Source organism: Epinephelus lanceolatus, chromosome 2 (genome assembly GCF_041903045.1).
Source record: "Epinephelus lanceolatus isolate andai-2023 chromosome 2, ASM4190304v1, whole genome shotgun sequence".
In the NCBI taxonomy this organism is placed as follows: Eukaryota; Metazoa; Chordata; class Actinopteri; order Perciformes; family Serranidae; genus Epinephelus; species Epinephelus lanceolatus.
In genome coordinates, this window is record NC_135735.1 from 1,596,834 (window position 1) to 1,615,787 (window position 18,954).

Sequence of the window (18,954 nt, forward strand, 5' to 3'; positions counted from 1 at the left end):
TTCGATCCCAGGTGTGGGAGCCATTCTGTGCGGGGTTTGCATGTTCTCCCTGTGTCAGCGTGGGTTTCCTCCAGGTGCTCTGACATGTTCTCCCTGTGTCAGCGTGGGTTTCCTCCAGGTGCTCTGACATGTTCTCCCTGTGTCAGCGTGGGTTTCCTCCAGGTGCTCCGACATGTTCTCCCTGTGTCAGCGTGGGTTTCCTCCAGGTGCTCCGACATGTTCTCCCTGTGTCAGCGTGGGTTTCCTCCAGGTGCTCCAGCTTCCTCCCACAGTCCAAAGACATGCAGGTTAATTGGTGACTCTAAATTGTCCGTAGGTGTGAATGTGAGTGTGAATGGTTGTCTGTCTCTATGTGTCAGTCCTGTGATAGTCTGGTGACCTGTCCAGGGTGAACCCTGCCTCTCACCCAATGTCAGCTGGGATAGGCTCCACCCCCCCGCAACCCTCAAGAGGATGAAGCGGTTAGAAGATGGATGGATGGAATTTTGGGGTTTGGAGTTTCGACCGCACAAAACAAGCTTGTTACCATTTTGGGCTCTGATACACTGTGTCGGGCATTTTTCACTTTATTCTGTTTTTAAACTGTCCGATCAATTCATTGATTAACCAAGAACATAATCAGCAGTAAAGAGCAGCTTACACCTGAATGCATCAGTAAGAATAATCTCTTCATGTCATGTTTTTGAGTTCAGCACTCACAGGAGACATTTTACTGCAGAATGAGTACTTTAAGAACTTTAGTTGATAATACTTGGACATGAATGTGGTTTTAATACGCTGTGCAATGTGGTTAAAGGTGTGTGTTCACAGGCCTTCATCATTTGTACGTAGGTATAGTCTGAGGTAGGTTGCACAGTACGAACAAATTCAAGTAGGAAAGTATCAATGAATACTTGATTTGTGCATAAAATGTTTGTACGCACGGTTTAAGCACAGATTAGTGCTGTTTGTAATGCAATGAGATTGAGTGTCTGTGAATATGAAAGTCAAAGCATGTTCACCTGTAAATGATGATGTGAAGGTTCAGAGCTGAACAGCTCAGGTCACAGTAGTTTGGCTTCCATCCAAATGTGGACTTGTGTCTCTTTCCATCAGCTTCTATTACGTGAATATTGGGAGTTGGTTCATCAAGATAATCAGCAGGTGGCGCTAATTCTTCAGCCAGGTGCCACTGCAGAAGAAGAGAGTGCAACACAGAGCCCTGCACCAGGACAGGTAGCCCAGGAAGGAAGGAGCATGCTAACATGTTTCCTAACCTGACAGTGATTGAATGTTTTCACCATCCAGTCAAAGAGACGTCCAATTCAAGAACTGAGAACCAGCTTCATGTGAGGGACTGGAGCCATGAGGGTGTGGGTCGGGTCGTGGGACTTTTATAAACAGGTGTGGGCGGGAGCAGCTTTGACTTCGACACAATGATGGGTAACAGGTCGGCTCTGGTACTGAGCTTTACAAGTATGGGCGGGTGCAGGTTCTCAAATATGGAGCTTGATAATAAGGACTCTGGTGCGACAAGATGATGTGATTAAACGACCTCAAACAAAGGAAATCAATGGATTTCTAATGTAGAGACACAGTGGGTCATTTAAAGAGGTGATGTTACAGCTGTGTGCTGTTGGAAGAGTTGTGCTAACAGCCCTGTGTGCAGACAGAAGCTGTTCAAATCCTGCAGAGACGACAAAGAGAGCAGCAGTGGTCTGTGCGATGACTCTACGTCATCATTTATTCACTGAATCTGTTTCCATTGCACTTAGACACATTTACCTTTAATCCATACACCAACTTTTCCACCTCCACCAGGCATAAAAACTTTTTGAGGATATTTAGAGATATTACAAACTGAAAATGTGCATACAAAGAGGTGAATGGAGACACATCTAATGACACACAACACACACTAACAGCTATTAACAGACTATCAGTAAGAGCAGAGACATTTGAATAATACTTCATCAGTAAACTGACACATCAAGTCACTAAAATGTTGCCTTTAACCCCTGAAAGTATAAATTCATAAGTCTTCGTGTGTTCAGGCAAAGACACCCAAAAACTTTTCATTCAGACGCTGTGCTGGTGCTGTGAGAAGCGACGGTGATTCAAAGCAGCAGTACTTCATAAAAACATATAAAAAACTCAGACTATGAAAGCTTTACACAGTAGCTGAGAATCTTTCTCATCATCAGTGGGGATCAAAATGGTCTCTCTGTCTTCAGTCTGTCTCAGAAGTTGGCAGGAGATGGTATTTAGCTTTGGACCTCCTGGATTGGTAGATTGCCGCTCCACACACCAGGAGGCAGCCAACGATGAAGACCAGGTTCATGCCCAGACTCAGGCTCGGGCCAGACACTGACAAGGAGAAAAACCAGAGTCAAACTCAGGAACAATAACCTGTGATATTATAAAACAGGAGTCTTCAGCGTGTTTCAGGCCGAGGAGCCCTCAGCTCCAAGAGAGACGCAGCAGGGACACACACACTGTATCAAACTGTCTCCAGCTGCTCCTCAGATAATTCTCTCAACAGTTTTTTGGGCTTCTCTCATCTAAAAATCTGTGATGTCATCACAATGTCAAGTCTATGAGCGGAGCAGGAACTCGTGGGCGGGGCTGACGGGTGAAACACTACTGTGCATATTCAGTGGGCCGCATACTGCAGGAGTAAATCCAGAAGCTAAAGAACTTCTTTGGTGTACACGCCAGGTGAGCAACTCTGGAATCAAGAGGCGCCATCTTGTGGACCGTTACCTAGTTGTTATTAAACGCTTCATGTCGGCAGCAGCAGTTGTAGCATCGCTAGGTGCATTAGCCTCACCCACCGCACCTTTACCTGTGGTTTCTGAGGTGGACGGCGTGTCAAAGTATTTTGCTTGAAAAGTTACAAAATGATCCACTGGGGCTCACAGCGGGTTTTCACAACGTTAACGACATGGTTGAAACTGCGACTGTTCATTACAGATTTTTCACTGCCGTTGTTTTTGTGTCGCCACCACATTATTTTAACACATTCTGTGCCCACGCAGTGTGTTGTTACAAGGTCGTGTCCATTTCACATATTACTGTGAGGCTGTGTTGCAGTGTAACTGGTAATCTGATAACATGTGCTACATGTGTACACACTGAGTTGCCAGTTTATTAGGTACAACAAACTGAAGCTAATTCAGTCCAACAACAGTCCTGCAACAATCCTTCTTCATGAAAGTTGTAATCTTACGTTTTTGTTGAAGCTGTTTCAGAGAGATGTTGATTCACCTGCAGGTGTTTCTGTGATCTGAACAGAGTGTATGAGCACACTCACCTTGGCTGTCAGACGTTTTCACCAGGTGCAAAGGTCCCTGGGAAATGGAGTGTCTGGCAGTCTGGCCTGCAACGTCCCTTTTGCTGCGATGGCTCCCTGAACTGATGCATCCCTGAGAGCACCTGGTGTTGGGAAGGCCAGTCTCACACAGGATGACCGAACATGTGATGTACACCTGCAGACACGTGGAGGTAAAGTCAGACACTGTACTCTCAAAGTGTGTACGTAATAAGAACTCTGGTTATTTAAACTCCCATACAGTAGGGTTTTAATGTTCCATGTTTCCTGTCTTTAACATCAGTGGGACTTTACGCTTCACACCAAAGAGATGCCAGAGTTTAGTGCTTTTTTATATTTATTCATACTGGATGATTTTTAAATGTTCAGGCAGTGAAAAGTTTTGATGAAATGAAATTTTACACTGAGTTTTTATAAAGTAACCTTACCTGTTCATGAGCACCAATGAACTCAAACGCCTCCATTCCAAATCTGAACTGATAGTTGGAGCTGGGGTAGATCTGCACTGTGTTGTCCCTCGCACACCTGTGACATTATGCAGACACAAAGGTTAGTAACTAGAGACAGAGGCATCTCTCTTCATAATCAAAAGCCACAGGAGTCTTTTCATCACGTACACCTACCCATGCTCGATGATGGTGTAGCTGATGGGAGAGTTTGGGTTGTCGTACGGAGTCGCCCTGCAGGACTCCACAAACAGCTCTGTGTTGGGGATGGAGGTGGTCGCCTCGATCTGCATGAACATCATCTGTTTGAGGTACACCTCCACTGGGTAAGTGCTGCTATCAACTTTTGTTCTGAAGCGCTGGCTCTCGAAGAATTCAAACTCGAAGGTGAAAGCACCAAAGCCCCTCTCTGTGAAGGCATATGGGTTCTTGTGGGTGAATCCCAGCGTCAGGTTGGTCTGCTTTGGATAGGCGCAGAAAAAGGCGATCTCCACGTCGTGTTGCCTCGAAATGATTTCATTTGGATCAGCGGATGTGATCTCGTTCTTGAAGATGATGTTTTCTTCATCCTCCTAAAAATAAAAGATGGGCTGATTAACTTTGGAAAGGAAGCAGTTGAACAGTTGTTACTACTGCAAGTCACCAGCTAAAGACAGATGCTATGAGCACCCAGGTGTCCGTACCAAGCATGCTATTTACAGCCAGGTGTAAAGAGCCAACTTCCACCTGGGTGTGAATGTTCCTGGGCGTAACATTAACACAAACACGTCTAATCAGCAGCTGTACACATCCTACAAACTGAAAATAACAAGTCAGCTAAATCTAAAAGTAATAAACCGACACTGACTCACACCCCAGTCTCCTGTGTGAAAGTCCTGTGATTCATCCATTCATCCACCACATCCTACTCCCTCCATAAAGCGTCGCTCTTCACACGTGCATCACATGACTGTTTGGCGCTTCATTTGTGAGTTTTCCCTTTTTCATTTATCACTTTAATCTCAGAGAATATCTGAGATTGGCTAGTTCTAGCCTTAACCATGACTTCTTTGCCTCATAACCTCTCTATTCTCACCCAGCTGCAAACGGACACTCCAACAGTTAAATAGTGACATGTACAATTTAGTGGGTCTAATTATTGATTCAGAAAAATTAATTTATAACTTTTTTAGAAACATAAAATATTCTAAGACAAGCAGCTTCAGCTAGTTGCACTTGTGATGTCAGTGTCAAAATCAACTGTCTAATTCTGGTGTGCCAATTATCACAGGTAAGAAGTCTGGCTACCAGGCATGCTGAATTTAAATTGGGAAAAGACATTTTAGCTGTCGGGGCTTACTCCCAACAACAAAAATGTGGCTAGCTGAAAAGCAGCTAGTTGTGCTATCCAGGGCCCCAGGAGGTGGACTGAGCTTTGAAACCACTTTGACAAAGTTACCAAACCTCGAACAACAACTTTGTTGCATGAGCTATTTTCTGTTTTGGAGGTTGGGGTCTTTTCATGGATGTAATTTGGAGAACTGGATACAGCAGTGGCAGCGGGGCCCCGTTCATTCCTTGTAAAGTTGCTCGGTGGCGCATGAAGCTAAAATGGTTTAATTGCGGTGTATAAAATTACCCGGATGATCGGCTCTGCTTCAGTATTGTGTGAACCACTGAGCAGGCACACTAGAGACTTACAGCAGCTGGGCGTGACCATGTACGGCTGAGTGTCTAACTTCTGCTGGCCAAACGGCTAACTTACGGGGATAAAATGAAGGAGTCTTGCTGCTCTTCTAGACTTTAGAAATCACTAAAGCACTAACTCAATCAGTAGAGAGTCATTTCATGCAGGTTGTGTCGCTCAAAAAAATGATTCCACTGATTACAGACGTCTCTTTCCCAGTGTGAGTCTGTGGGAAAGAGTATTTTTGGGCCGCAGGGCATCACATGACAGACCCCAGAACTTGCAGTACAACTGTTTGGCCACTACGAAAATTTGCTTCAAAGTGCAGCGTACTTTCTGACATCAAAAAAAAAAAAAAAAAAAAAAAAGGCTGAGAGCAACTTCAATTGAACCACTTGACAACAAATAAAACACAGATGTGGGCGACAATTCAAAGTCTGGAACCGCCACACTGCGCACACTGTGATACAGTTCTGGTGCTGTACCTCTATGAAGGTTCCACATGTGTTCAGCGACATGACAGCCACCAGGTGGGTACTGTTGGAGTGTGTTGTCAAGTCGCAGGATGCATCGTTGAAGTCCATGAGATGCAAGTTGTCCTCATTGCGTCTGATGAGGTAGGACTTCTCCACTTCCACCATTATTGTTGTTTCATTGCATGTCACGATGGTCTCTTCAAACAGAGTGAGATATATAACATTCATCAGTCACTGTGATGATGTGGTCGGGGTATCTATGTTATATGTTATTATAAGTTATTCAACATATTTGTGGTCTACATTATAAACTATATGCTTAGAACTGAAATGGAGCCAACTAACCATGGTGTGCAACGTCAGCAGTCACACAGCGTAGCTCTGACTGATAGACTCTGCCATATCTGGAACACAACATGAGAGATCGACATGATATGAAATGTTTCACAGGGGAATGTTTGATGTGAAAACACAAAAACATGGAAGAAGAAATTAATAAAAATCTGATGTGTTCAAAGTGTAAGAAGTTTTCTCATTTAACTTGTGAAATCAAACCAGATGATTTATTTAAAACTCACCTGTCTGTTGCTTCAGACACAAAGCAAATAGGAAAATGATCATTCAGTTCATTTTCACTTGGTGTCCATGTTATGATATATTCTCCTGTGGAGATTCTCCGCTTTGAAATTCCCTTTGGTCCAGTCACAATCAGGCCATTAATCCTATAAGAGAAACATCATTTTCTTAACTTTAAAAATGGGGAGAGTTATCACTAAACAGTGCAGTAAGTCCATTTAACAAATAAAACTGTTTAAAGTGTAACATAGGTGCACAGTATTTATCAGACAGTTTCTAACATCTCTAAACTCAGTGCAGTTGTCTCAACTGAAAAGAAATAACTGAACCAAAACACTTTGTTCAATCATCAGAACCTGCTTATTGAGTCAGTCCTGTTTTCTCATCATGTTTAAGGTTTGTTTTTTACCATGGCAGTCGACCCTGGAAATGTTTCTTTTGTACAAATCTCTGTTTTGTTCATAACATGATACGATGATTTTAACGTAGCATTTCCTTACGTGGTGTACTGTGCTTTGGATCTGACTTTGATTTCGAGGGTTTGGTTGACAAACGCAGGAAGATTCACTCCATTTCTCGGAGTTGGTGACACGAAAATGGGAAAGTAATCACCATCAAGGCATGAAGGGGCAAAGTGTGAGTCCACTGAAAATCAGAGGAGAGGAGAGACAGACTTTAAGACACTGATCAAATGTTAATATTCAAATCAGTGGTGTTAATATGCAGAGAAATAAACATTACCCTACCCTGAACAGTAAACTGCAGAGGAAGTGCACTTAGAGCAGCTGTGTATGGAGCAGCTGTAGTTGGTGCTGCTGTAGTTGGTGCAGCTGTGGTTGGTGCAGCTGTGGTTGGTGCAGCTGTGGTTGGAGCAGCTGTGGTTGGTGCAGCTGTGGTTGGTGCAGCTGTGGTTGGAGCAGCTGTAGTTGGAGCAGCTGTGGTTGGTGCAGCTGTGGTTGGAGCAGCTGTGGTTGGTGCAGCTGTGGTTGGTGCAGCTGTAGTTGGTGCAGCTGTGGTTGGTGCAGCTGTGGTTGGTGCAGCTGTAGTTGGTGCAGCTGTAGTTGGAGCAGCTGTAGGTGGTGCAGCTGTAGTTGGAGCAGCTGTAGTTGGTGCAGCTGTGGTTGGTGCAGCTGTGGTTGGAGCAGCTGTGGTTGGAGCAGCTGTGGTTGGTGCAGCTGTGGTTGGATAAGCTGTGGTTGGAGCAGCTGTGGTTGGATAAGCTGTGGTTGGATAAGCTGTGGTTGGAGCAGCTGTGGTTGGATAAGCTGTGGTTGGAGCAGCTGTTGTTGGATAAGCTGTGGTTGGAGCAGCTGTGGTTGGAGCAGCTGTGGTTGGAGCAGCTGTTGTTGGATAAGCTGTGGTTGGATAAGCTGTGGTTGGAGCAGCTGTGGTTGGTGCAGCTGTGGTTGGATAAGCTGTGGTTGGATAAGCTGTGGTTGGAGCAGCTGTGGTTGGTGCAGCTGTGGTTGGATAAGCTGTGGTTGGAGCAGCTGTTGTTGGATAAGCTGTGGTTGGAGCAGCTGTGGTTGGATAAGCTGTGGTTGGATAAGCTGTGGTTGGAGCAGCTGTGGTTGGATAAGCTGTGGTTGGAGCAGCTGTGGTTGGATAAGCTGTGGTTGGATAAGCTGTGGTTGGAGCAGCTGTTGTTGGATAAGCTGTGGTTGGAGCAGCTGTGGTTGGATAAGCTGTGGTTGGATAAGCTGTGGTTGGAGCAGCTGTGGTTGGATAAGCTGTGGTTGGAGCAGCTGTGGTTGGATAAGCTGTGGTTGGATAAGCTGTGGTTGGAGCAGCTGTTGTTGGATAAGCTGTGGTTGGAGCAGCTGTTGTTGGATAAGCTGTGGTTGGATAAGCTGTGGTTGGAGCAGCTGTGGTTGGAGCAGCTGTTGTTGGATAAGCTGTGGTTGGATAAGCTGTGGTTGGAGCAGCTGTTGTTGGAGCAGCTGTTGTTGGATAAGCTGTGGTTGGAGCAGCTGTGGTTGGATAAGCTGTGGTTGGAGCAGCTGTGGTTGGAGCAGCTGTGGTTGGTGCAGCTGTGGTCCATGTAGCTGTGGCTCCGTGGTCACGTCTAACCCTTACTGCTGAAGGCGGTGTCTTTGCTCTGCTTGATCCGTCAGAGTAGGACAGAGTGATGGGTGTGTTGGGGAAGTCCTCCACCACTAGCTCAATGGGATGGTAACCAGTTCGACCGCTGTATGAATACTGTAGGGAGCAGGACTCCTGACAGAGAGGAGAGACTTTGATCGTACAATAAACAATGACTGCAGTAACTTTGTGAGTTGTATGTTAACATCTCTGGGTTTAGTTTCGTTTTCATCGCTCTCATATCGACGTTCTCTGAAATGAACTTTTCAGGAGACGATCTGTTGGCTTTAATTTTAATGAGAGCAAATTGGTGTAAAATCAGATTTGGAAAAATCATCGTTCATCTAATCCCCCTCACATTTGCTGAGTGAATTGCTAAGTTGACATGATCAGTATTGAATAACAAGCAAACAGCGCTCTGTGGCTCTGTGCAGCATTGGGGGCGGGGCTTCAGGGCTCTGCAGAGAGTTGAGCGTGTCTCAAAGTTAATTTCACGACTTGGGTGAGATTTTCTTTATATTAGTGACGCATGTTGTTTTTCTATCAGTGTCATTCAGTCAGTTCACATTCACACTAATATCCTGAATTTGATGCTGGTGACGTAAACAGCATATTCCATTTGGATTTTCCAAGTTCAACACATTAAGAATATGCGTCTCAGCTGGGTTTTTACTGCAGTTTGCGGCACACAGCCTCTTGTCTGTTCAGCTTTGTGCGTTGTCATGGAGATGTTGCACACAAACCAACTCACCGCCAGTGTATAAGGCTGAGTGGAGATGCATGCCCAAAAGAAAAGCCCACATTTCAACTCCCCTACTTTCAAACAGTAGGGGCGCCATGATCCATCGATGTGGATGGATTCATTGATTTATTGATCAACGATCCAATGTCATCGATTCAAAGTGAAAACATTGATCCATATCATCATCTTTAGGATATGCTTTTATTTTCAAAGTCTGTGTCACCGTCAAACGGCGGCAGGCAGGTGACAAGCAGTCAAGAGAACGACGGAGAGGATAACGTTCTTTACTCAGGAATAAATCAGCAGGGTGGAAATATTTTTGATTCAGAGAAAATACGAGTCAGCAGACAGAGAGCATGGTGTATATTAACAACGCTGTTATGAGATATTCATTTTCAATTCAACAGAGCTGTTCTGTCAGGAGATGCAGACTTAAACCAATGCTAGATAGATAGATAGATAGATAGATAGATAGATAGACAGATAGATACCTGATCCAGTGAGAAACCTGCAGACAGGCCACACAGCCCACACTCAGGATAGGATGATGCCGTCCTGCATCTGACGTGGTCACCATCAGGGTCAAACACAGTCAGATTGAATGATCGTGGGCAGTTCCTGGGTACTCTGTAACATAAGAATCAGCTGAATCAGCATTATTGTCCACTGTAGTGGAGATTTGTCTTTGACTATACCTTTGCAGAACACAACATTATAAGACAGCATCAACAAACATGGACTTTAAATCAGGACACGCTGTTCAGGTCCAGTGTGAAACCAAAAGTCAGTGTAGTTACATGACTGTACAAACTGTACCTAACTACACAAAGTACATACGTTTATGGCACTTATGTCTTAGACCCCATCCCAACTAGGCTACTTAAGGAGGTCTTTCCTTTAGTTAACACTCATATATTAGATATGATCAATCTATCCTTATTAACAGGCTATGTACCACAGTCTTTTAAGGTAGCTGTAATTAAACCTCTCCTAAAAAAGCCCACCCTGGATCCAGAGGTGTTAGCCAACTATAGACCAATATCTAATCTTCCCTTTATGTCAAAGATCCTTGAGAAAGTAGTCGCAGACCAGCTGTGTGATTTTCTCCAGGATAATAATTTATTTGAGGAATTTCAGTCAGGATTTAGAGTGCATCATAGCACTGAGACAGCTCTAGTTAAAATTACAAATGACCTTCTGATTGCTTCAGACAAAGGACTCGTCTCTGTTCTTGTTTTATTAGATCTTAGTGCGGCGTTTGACACTATTGACCATCAAATTCTGCTACAGAGACTGGATCACTTAATTGGCCTAAAAGGTTCAGCACTAAGCTGGTTTAAATCTTATTTATCTGATCGTTTTCAATTTGTTGACGTTCGTAATGAATCATCCTTACGTACTAAAGTTTGTTTTGGAGTTCCGCAAGGTTCTGTGCTCGGACCAATCCTATTTACTCTATATATGCTTCCTTTAGGCAACATCATTAGAAATCACTCTATAAATTTCCATTGTTATGTGGATGATACTCAGTTGTATTTATCGATGAAGCCAGAAGAAAGTAATCAATTAACTAAACTCCATAACTGCCTTAAAGACATAAAAACTTGGATGAGCACCAATTTCCTGATGTTAAATTCAGACAAAACTGAAGTTATTGTTCTTGGCCCCAAACAACTCAGAGACTCTTTATCTGATGACATAGTTTCTCTAGATGGCATTGCTCTGGCCTCTAGCACTGCCGTAAGAAACCTCGGAGTAACATTTGATCAAGATTTGTCTTTTAATTCTCATTTAAAACAAACCTCACGGACTGCATTTTTTCATCTGCGTAATATTGCGAAAATTAGGCCTATCCTGACCCGAAAAGATGCAGAAAAATTGGTCCACGCTTTTGTTACCTCAAGGCTGGATTACTGTAACTCTCTATTATCAGGTAGCTCTAGTAAGTCCTTAAAAACTCTCCAGCTAATTCAGAATGCAGCAGCACGTGTACTAACAGGAACTAAGAAACGAGATCATATTTCTCCTGTTTTAGCTTCTCTGCACTGGCTCCCTGTAAAATCCAGAATTGAATTTAAAATCCTACTGTTAACTTATAAAGCTCTAAATGGTCAAGCTCCGTCATATCTTAGAGAGCTCATAGTGCCATATTATCCCACCAGAACACTGCGCTCTGAGAACGCAGGGTTACTCGTGGTCCCTAAAGTCTCCAAAAGTAGATCAGGAGCCAGAGCCTTCAGCTATCAGGCTCCTCTCCTGTGGAATCATCTTCCTGTTACGGTCCGGGAGGCAGACACCGTCTCCACATTTAAGACTAGACTTAAGACTTTCCTCTTTGATAAAGCTTATAGTTAGGGCTGGCTCAGGCTTGCCCTGTACCAGCCCCTAGTTAGGCTGACTTAGGCCTAGTCTGCCGGAGGACCCCCCTATAATACACCGGGCACCTTCTCTCTCTCTCTCTCTCTCTCTCTCTCTCTCGTATTCTATTACTACATCTTGCTAACTCGGCCATTCTGGATGTCACTAACTCGGCTTCTTCTCCGGAGCCTTTGTGCTCCACTGTCTCTCAGATTAACTCATATCACAGCGGTGCCTGGACAGCGTGACGTGTGTGGTTGTGCTGCTGCCGTGGTCCTGCCAGATGCCTCCTGCTGCTGCTGCCATCATTAGTCATTAGTCATACTTCTACTGTTATTATACACATATGACTATTGTCACACATGTATACTGTCAGATATTAATACATACTTTCAACATATTGTACCACAGTAGCCAGAACTATAACTAGGCCCTCTCTGTCTGTCTCTCTCTCTCTCTCTCTCTCTCTCTCTGTCTCATTGTGTCATATGGATTACTGTTAATTTATTATGCTGATCTGTTCTGTACGACATCTATTGCACGTCTGTCCGTCCTGGAAGAGGGATCCCTCCTCAGTTGCTCTTCCTGAGGTTTCTACTGTTTTTTCCCCATTAAAGGGTTTTTTGGGGAGTTTTTCCTGATCAGCTGTGAGGGTCATAAGGACAGAGGGATGTCGTATGCTGTAAAGCCCTGTGAGGCAAATTGTGATTTGTGATATTGGGCTTTATAAATAAAATTGATTGATTGATTGATTGATTGATTGATATGTTCTGTATGTAGTCATTTAACTTTTCCTAAATTTATTATTATTTTATTTTATATTATATTATTATCATTCATGGTCCCCAGAGGATGAAGCCTTATGACTTTAGTGATTCTCTGACTTTGCTCTATAACTGACACAAGGTTCACATTTTGGGGTTTTAATGAAATATCTCGATAACTATTGGATGGGTTGCCATGAACTGTGGTACAAAGTTATTTCCCTACAGGATGAATTTGATAATACTTCAGTGAGCCCCTGGTGTTTTGGTTTTGACTTGCAACAATAATGACGTTCCCATCAGGCTCAGCTGTTCTCTGTGTGTATTGTGATGAGAGTAAAAATAATTCCTGCCTTATAAACAGTCTCCTCAATCATCTAGCTACCACCCCTCAACTAGTTTAAGTGTGTCAGTTAAAGAGGGAATGATGGTCATTACCTGAGAATTGGCACCACAGTCATGATGGGAGATCTGTTAGAGTCACCAGTATCAGATCGGGTTCCCAGGTCCACATGCGCCATCATTCTCCAGGCAGCCGACGAGCTTCTGACATTTGACACCCAGTAGCCCTTACCAAAGCGATAATCGAAATAAGAGGGGTACCTTTTCAAAGAAATATTCAAACAAAAGGCACAGTGGGGAGTTACAAGGTGTTACAATCATGTGACTTCTGAACTAAATTCCCTCATAGTACACAGACAGTATGTATTTATAAAATGTTTTATGTAAACTGAGGTGGATTTTGATCAATAAATCTTACAAGTAAAATCTCACCTAATCTCAAACGGGAGGTTGCTGTTGAGTTGTAGTGTTTTCACCACCTCCTGTTGACACCATCTGAGACCATAGGAATCCCAGGCAACAGTTGCGCTGGTCGTCTGGGTCGGGTACCCGCAGTTACCAGAGAGGCATTGGTAGTCATTCACATAGCAGGAGACTGTCGTTTGTGTGCTGCGAAGTTCCACCTGTAAAGAATCATTCAATAATTACACTCAGCCCAGTCCCCAGAGCAAAATGTTGGTACATTTCTGCAAACCTTGGGTACGTTACATTCGCACATTATTATGTAGCAAATACATTAAACATTAAGTTTCAACAAGGCTGTGGTAAATGTGTGGTTATGTTTAAGCACAAAAACCACTCAGTTATGGCTCTGACAAGATCATGTTATAGCTCAAAATACCCGGTTAAGGGGGCACAATCCCTGCAAGAAACTGAACAATGTCTCGGTCTCTAACAGTGGTCTGAAGCTTTGCAGGCGTCTTGCCTCGGTGTCACGCCATCCAACATCCCCTCCACCTTCAAATGACCAAGTCAACTCATATACTCCATCACTTTAGAAATGCTGATATGATGAAACATACCAGTTTAATGTATTTGTGGTTTACAGAGATGCCAACATTTTCTGTTTAACTTGTAGCAGTTGACCTGCAATCTGTTGAACTCTGGAGCCAGAAAAGCCATGGAAGAGTGGGGGTTGGATATCGCATTTTACAACCAAACTGTGCATTTATCTTCATCTGGCAGAAATCATATTATCATCATTCATCCAAAATAGATTTGATAAGAAAGCATCCTTCTTCTTATGGCAGAGTTCAGCCAGCTTTCACTGATGACACTGTACAACACTGCTTTTTTATTAAATGAAGTTAAGATACAGAACATTTTCTCTGACAACAGAGATAACACATTAGTGAGGACGTGACAGGATACCCTCTAATGAGATTTACTTGACACCCAAAATGTAACTTACCCCATAAGTCCCGTCTGGATTCTGTCCTTTTGGGGTGAAGGTCTGTGATCCGCTGAAGGACCTGTACCTGTTGGGATCATAGCTCCATGCACTTACAGCTGAGATCATGAGCAGCAGGTGCAGCAGGGTGAGAGAAGCCATCCTTCTGAGTGTGCCCTCTGCAGCGTGATCTGCATCTTAAATACTCTACCACAAGGAAATGAAACTTTTTTCTTATCATTCACATCATTTACTGGAAGTATAAAGCATGAAGCAGAACTTGTTTCACCTGTCTGCGTATTATAGGTGACCACAATTCATATTTCTTACCTGAGTGGAGCAATCCTCTCTCTGTTGGTATTTAAACACAAGGCCAACTTCTGAGAAGAGGTGGAGCTGTGTTTTTAGATGCACTGCTGCCAACTGCGGTGGAACAATGAACAATGAAATCAGAACTTCTAAAGCATCCACTTCGAGCATGCATTTGCAGATTCTTTGCAAAGTGGAACACAGTTTTGGTGTCACCTATTCTCCAAAGTGCATTGAAACATTGCATCTGAACTATGAAGAAAAACTGTCATGGCATTAACTGATATATTTTATCATCTCCACAGTCCTGCTTTTTTATCTTAAGCTGCTTAAGCTAAATTAGCTGCCTTCAGGCTACACTGTTAAAAATCCCACTGATGTCACTGTTACGATGGTGACACTCCACCGAGTCTCTCCTTTAAAGCCAAATAGGGCTGCAACAGTATGAGATTTTCAAAGTGATATAACCACCTCAGAATATATATCACACTTTCAGTGTATAGCATAATAGAAAATCATTATTATTACATTTATCAGGTAAAATAACCCTTTAAGGGCCTAGAAGAAGTCAAAAGAATGCTCTGGCTGTTATAGTTTTTATTTTAGGTCAGTTTAAAAAAGGATTATTCAAACAGCCATCTCCTGCAGCCATGACGGGACAGTACGGCGGTGTCACTGTGTGTTTGCAGCGTATCTTGGAGCAGCATAATGTAATGACGCTGCTGCACACAGACAATGTAATAGCTTTCTGTTGTGGTTGGTTTTTATTTTAGATTAATTTTTAACAGGATCATGAAAACAAGAACCCTCGCCTGTGGGACGTGTGTTTATAGCCGGTTAAGGGACATGTTGCATTAATGTTAAAACTGTTATCACAGTAATTAACTGTCCTGCAAAACAGGATGACAAACACAAAATACACAATATAAAAAATGAATTCTCTCCAGAGAGAGAGAGCAAACGTGTCCTGCATCAGGCTCTCATGGAGAGGGCTGTGGCTGAGCTTAAAACATCACCTGGCACTGGCTCTGGTAATTTTCTCTGTCTGTAATAACAATAAATCAATCAACAGGAAGTATGCAGAACACTGCTGCTCACTGTGGTACCTGGAGCACACACGTCAACAGCCTCTGTTGCAGACTACAGCAACGGTTGCATTTTCTTCTTCGTCTGAGAATTCATGGTGTTGATCAAAGATTTATGTTGATTTTTTATAAGGCAGTCTTAGAGAGTCTGATCAGGTATAGTATCACAGCTTGGTTTGGTAACCTCTCTGTGCAGCTAAAGAACAAACTGTTTCGGCTAATTCATGCTGCTGGAAAAATTATTGGTGTTAAAGAGCACTTCTCCATTCAGAGCATTTATGAACAGGCCACTCTGCAACAAGCAAATAAAATTATCTGCGATCCATCACACATCATGCATGGCGAGTATGAGCTGCTACCATCTGGTAGAAGGTTTAGAGCTCCTCACTGCAGACTGAACAGATTTAAAATCTCGTTTGTTCCTGTGTCAATAAAGATGGTAAACAAGGTCAGATAAGACCAGAGCTCAGATGACTTGCGTTTGTTTGTTTTGCAGAGGTTAGTATTTTTTACTTATTATAATTTTAGCATTTTATTAGCCCTAGTAGGTGTTATTTATTCATTTTTTAAATCGCCATGTTTCTTGCACTTTTCAGCACCTTGTATGATATGGAATGCGCATATCTATTGTATGTTTGGTATTGTGTTGTATCGTATTGTATGTTCTGTGTTGTGGCTGCAGCATGGGTGAACGGCCCAGAACAAATTTCTCACTTCGTGAGACAATAAAGTTAATCTTGAATCTTGAATCTTGTAAACCACACCCAGTCCTTCTGTTCACCTGCAGGAGCCTTCCAGCTAATTGCACGGTCACATAGTGTCCTTTTGTTTCGGTGTACTCGATGGCAGTGTTGAATGTTGATGTTATTCGGTTCATGCCCTGCATTGCTGACACATCTGATAGGACGCAGTGATTCTCACAATCGATGCATTCCAGGGACGCACTTCATTATTTTTGTTGATGCTACATTGTGAACGACCAATCTGTGTTGAAACAGTGGCGTCGGTGACTTTACTAGTTTGTAAAATATTTCTCAAATCACAGAAACAGCTGAGGGTGAAACAGATGTTGTGGATGTTATAATCACACTGTCGTTGATGTGTCAGTGTTTTTCGTCTTCAGACCATAATCTTACCACTTTGGATTATGTTTTTATGCTTGGTTCTGATTTGTTAGTCTGTTTAACATTGCAGTTTATAGAATGGTCTATCGGTATATGTTGGGGGGGCACAATAATATCAGCACTTCATCTTTATCAGTCCATATTGACTTTAACATGAAATGTCGGAGTCAGATTTTTTTTAATGACACAGAGAACAGGAAGGACACAGCACAGGTAATAAAACAACACATCTGAAGGATATATGTGCGCACAAGTGTGTGTGAAGAATGAAAAGGACAAAAATGAAAACAGATGAACAGAGATAAAATAAATATGTGATACTATTCCACAGTCTGCTCATACTGTGTTAAAGACCAACAGAGCAAAAGCAGAAGAGATAACTGGTGTATGCTTGTACGTGACGATGAAAGGCCCACTAACCAAAGACCACACCAAGTGCTTATGATGTGGTTACTAACTTTTTGGTACAAAAGGACTTATAATACAGTACGATAAGCTGATACTGCTGTGTGAAGATAATATTCACAATCACTGTAAACTAACCAGACACACAAATAACTTCATAACTCACTGAACAATAAACCAGTTGGGCCCACAGGTGCGTGACTGTTACAGTGTATGACAGTCCAGCGTTGCCAGGTGTACGATAATTTTCGTATTTGTACGATAATTTGGCCCTCTGTACGACGTACAATCAATAATCCCAAAAAAGGCCAAATGTACAATAATTTGGTCAATATGTGAATGTGTGGTTGTCATCAGGATGCTGGAGCTTTTTTGTGGCAAATGATCAGTTTATAGGAAATAATCACAAGACACTGATCTATTGATTGTAGAAAATGACATTTAGTAAATCCATCAGTTCAGTGGAGATGAGGAAAACTATTAAGTGAATGCAGGTGATAGTGAATCAATGATCTATTTCTCATCATGTGGGAGTCACCTGTGAGCTCTGTCTCTTATTATATCAAAATAAGGAAAATGTATGGCATGTGCTATAGGATGAGGAGCAGACAGACCACAATGGTGTGTGTCCCATTTTAATGTGGTTGCTTTGTGTCATGGTTAATTCATAAATATAAAAGATAACCATATGTTAATGTGAACAAATCAAGCCCTATACATGATGTATGGTGATGCTAGAAATAATCAAAATGAATAGAAAATACACCTTTTTTACCTCTCTGCAAACAGTTGCCTTACTTAGCCTCTCAGCATCACCAACACTATACAGGAATGTACCGCTAGCAAAGAACCTCAGTGCAGTACAGACTGACTGCACTGTGGTCAGAGACTGGCTGCAGCGTGTGACCGTTACAATGTGTGGTTCCAGCAAACTGCATAGATACACTATGCTCTGCCTGCTGAACTGGTACCTCTCCCACAGATAGGAGTCTGTCTGTATCAATGGGCTGGTCCTGTCCTGGAAGACCCTTGGAGCTGGTGGTGGTTGGAAGGCCCTCTGCACAATGTGGGCCTCCTCATCAACAGGATCCTCGATGAAGGGTCATGCCATTATTTCCTAATTTACTCTCTCTTGCTCTGTCTCTGTGTCTCTGGGTGTGTCCCTCTCCTTCTCTGGCCGGTGTCAGTTGACCTTAATTGGCTGTGAATTTGCTAACCAATTGGAAACACAGTGGGGTGGGGATGGAGGGCAATCACATATTCATGTGCTTTCTTTTTCTTTTTTTAATGCCTCAGTTTCATTTTATTATAGTTTTGTTTTTATTAAATTGATTTTGGCTTTGTAAGTGTTTTTTTAAATTATCTTATTTTTATTACATTTTAATTTGTTTTTTAATAGCCTAGTTATTGTTTTTATTAATGATGTTATATATGTGTGTGTGTGTGTGTGTGTGTGTACACTTGTATCTTACTCTCTTATTCTGCTTTTTATGTGTATTTTCTCATTTTACTCATGTAAAGCACTTTGAGTAGCTCTTGCTGTATGAACTGTGCCACACAAATAAAGTTATTATCATTATTATCATTATTATTATTGTTATTATTATTGAGGCCACAGTGTCACCTTTTAATGTGATACTTTTTAATATTCTTCGAGGGCAGAGGTAGGCGGCACACAATTGATTTTGTTGTTGTATGAGTAGAACGTCTGAGTTAGCAGAGACAGTTGATGTTATCTCTGACTGAGGCTGCAGGGTTTGTCGAGCCAGCTCAGGTAAAGAGCGCCCGGCTCTGTTGAGCTGGCTTCATGTTAAGGCCCTCAGGACTCTGATTACTGGTGATCTGTTGTGTTACAGCTGTCATGGGCAGGGCTGCTGCT

At 42.6% G+C, this 18,954-nt stretch overlaps 1 protein-coding gene across 1 annotated transcript; it reads right to left on the reverse strand.

The window, feature by feature from the left end:
- Positions 1-1,695: 1,695 nt before the first annotated feature.
- LOC117260328 (uncharacterized) lies at positions 1,696-14,320 on the reverse strand. Its single transcript, XM_078173088.1, has 13 exons — positions 14,174-14,320; positions 13,195-13,385; positions 12,859-13,023; positions 9,790-9,925; positions 7,221-8,691; positions 6,975-7,119; positions 6,477-6,620; positions 6,244-6,302; positions 5,908-6,095; positions 3,934-4,328; positions 3,739-3,835; positions 3,293-3,467; positions 1,696-2,346 (listed from the first exon to the last, which is right to left on the reverse strand). The coding sequence occupies exons 1-13, from the start codon at positions 14,312-14,314 to the stop codon at positions 2,210-2,212; spliced, it is 3,444 nt and encodes a 1,147-aa protein (XP_078029214.1). The 5' UTR covers positions 14,315-14,320; the 3' UTR covers positions 1,696-2,209.
- Positions 14,321-18,954: the final 4,634 nt, after the last annotated feature.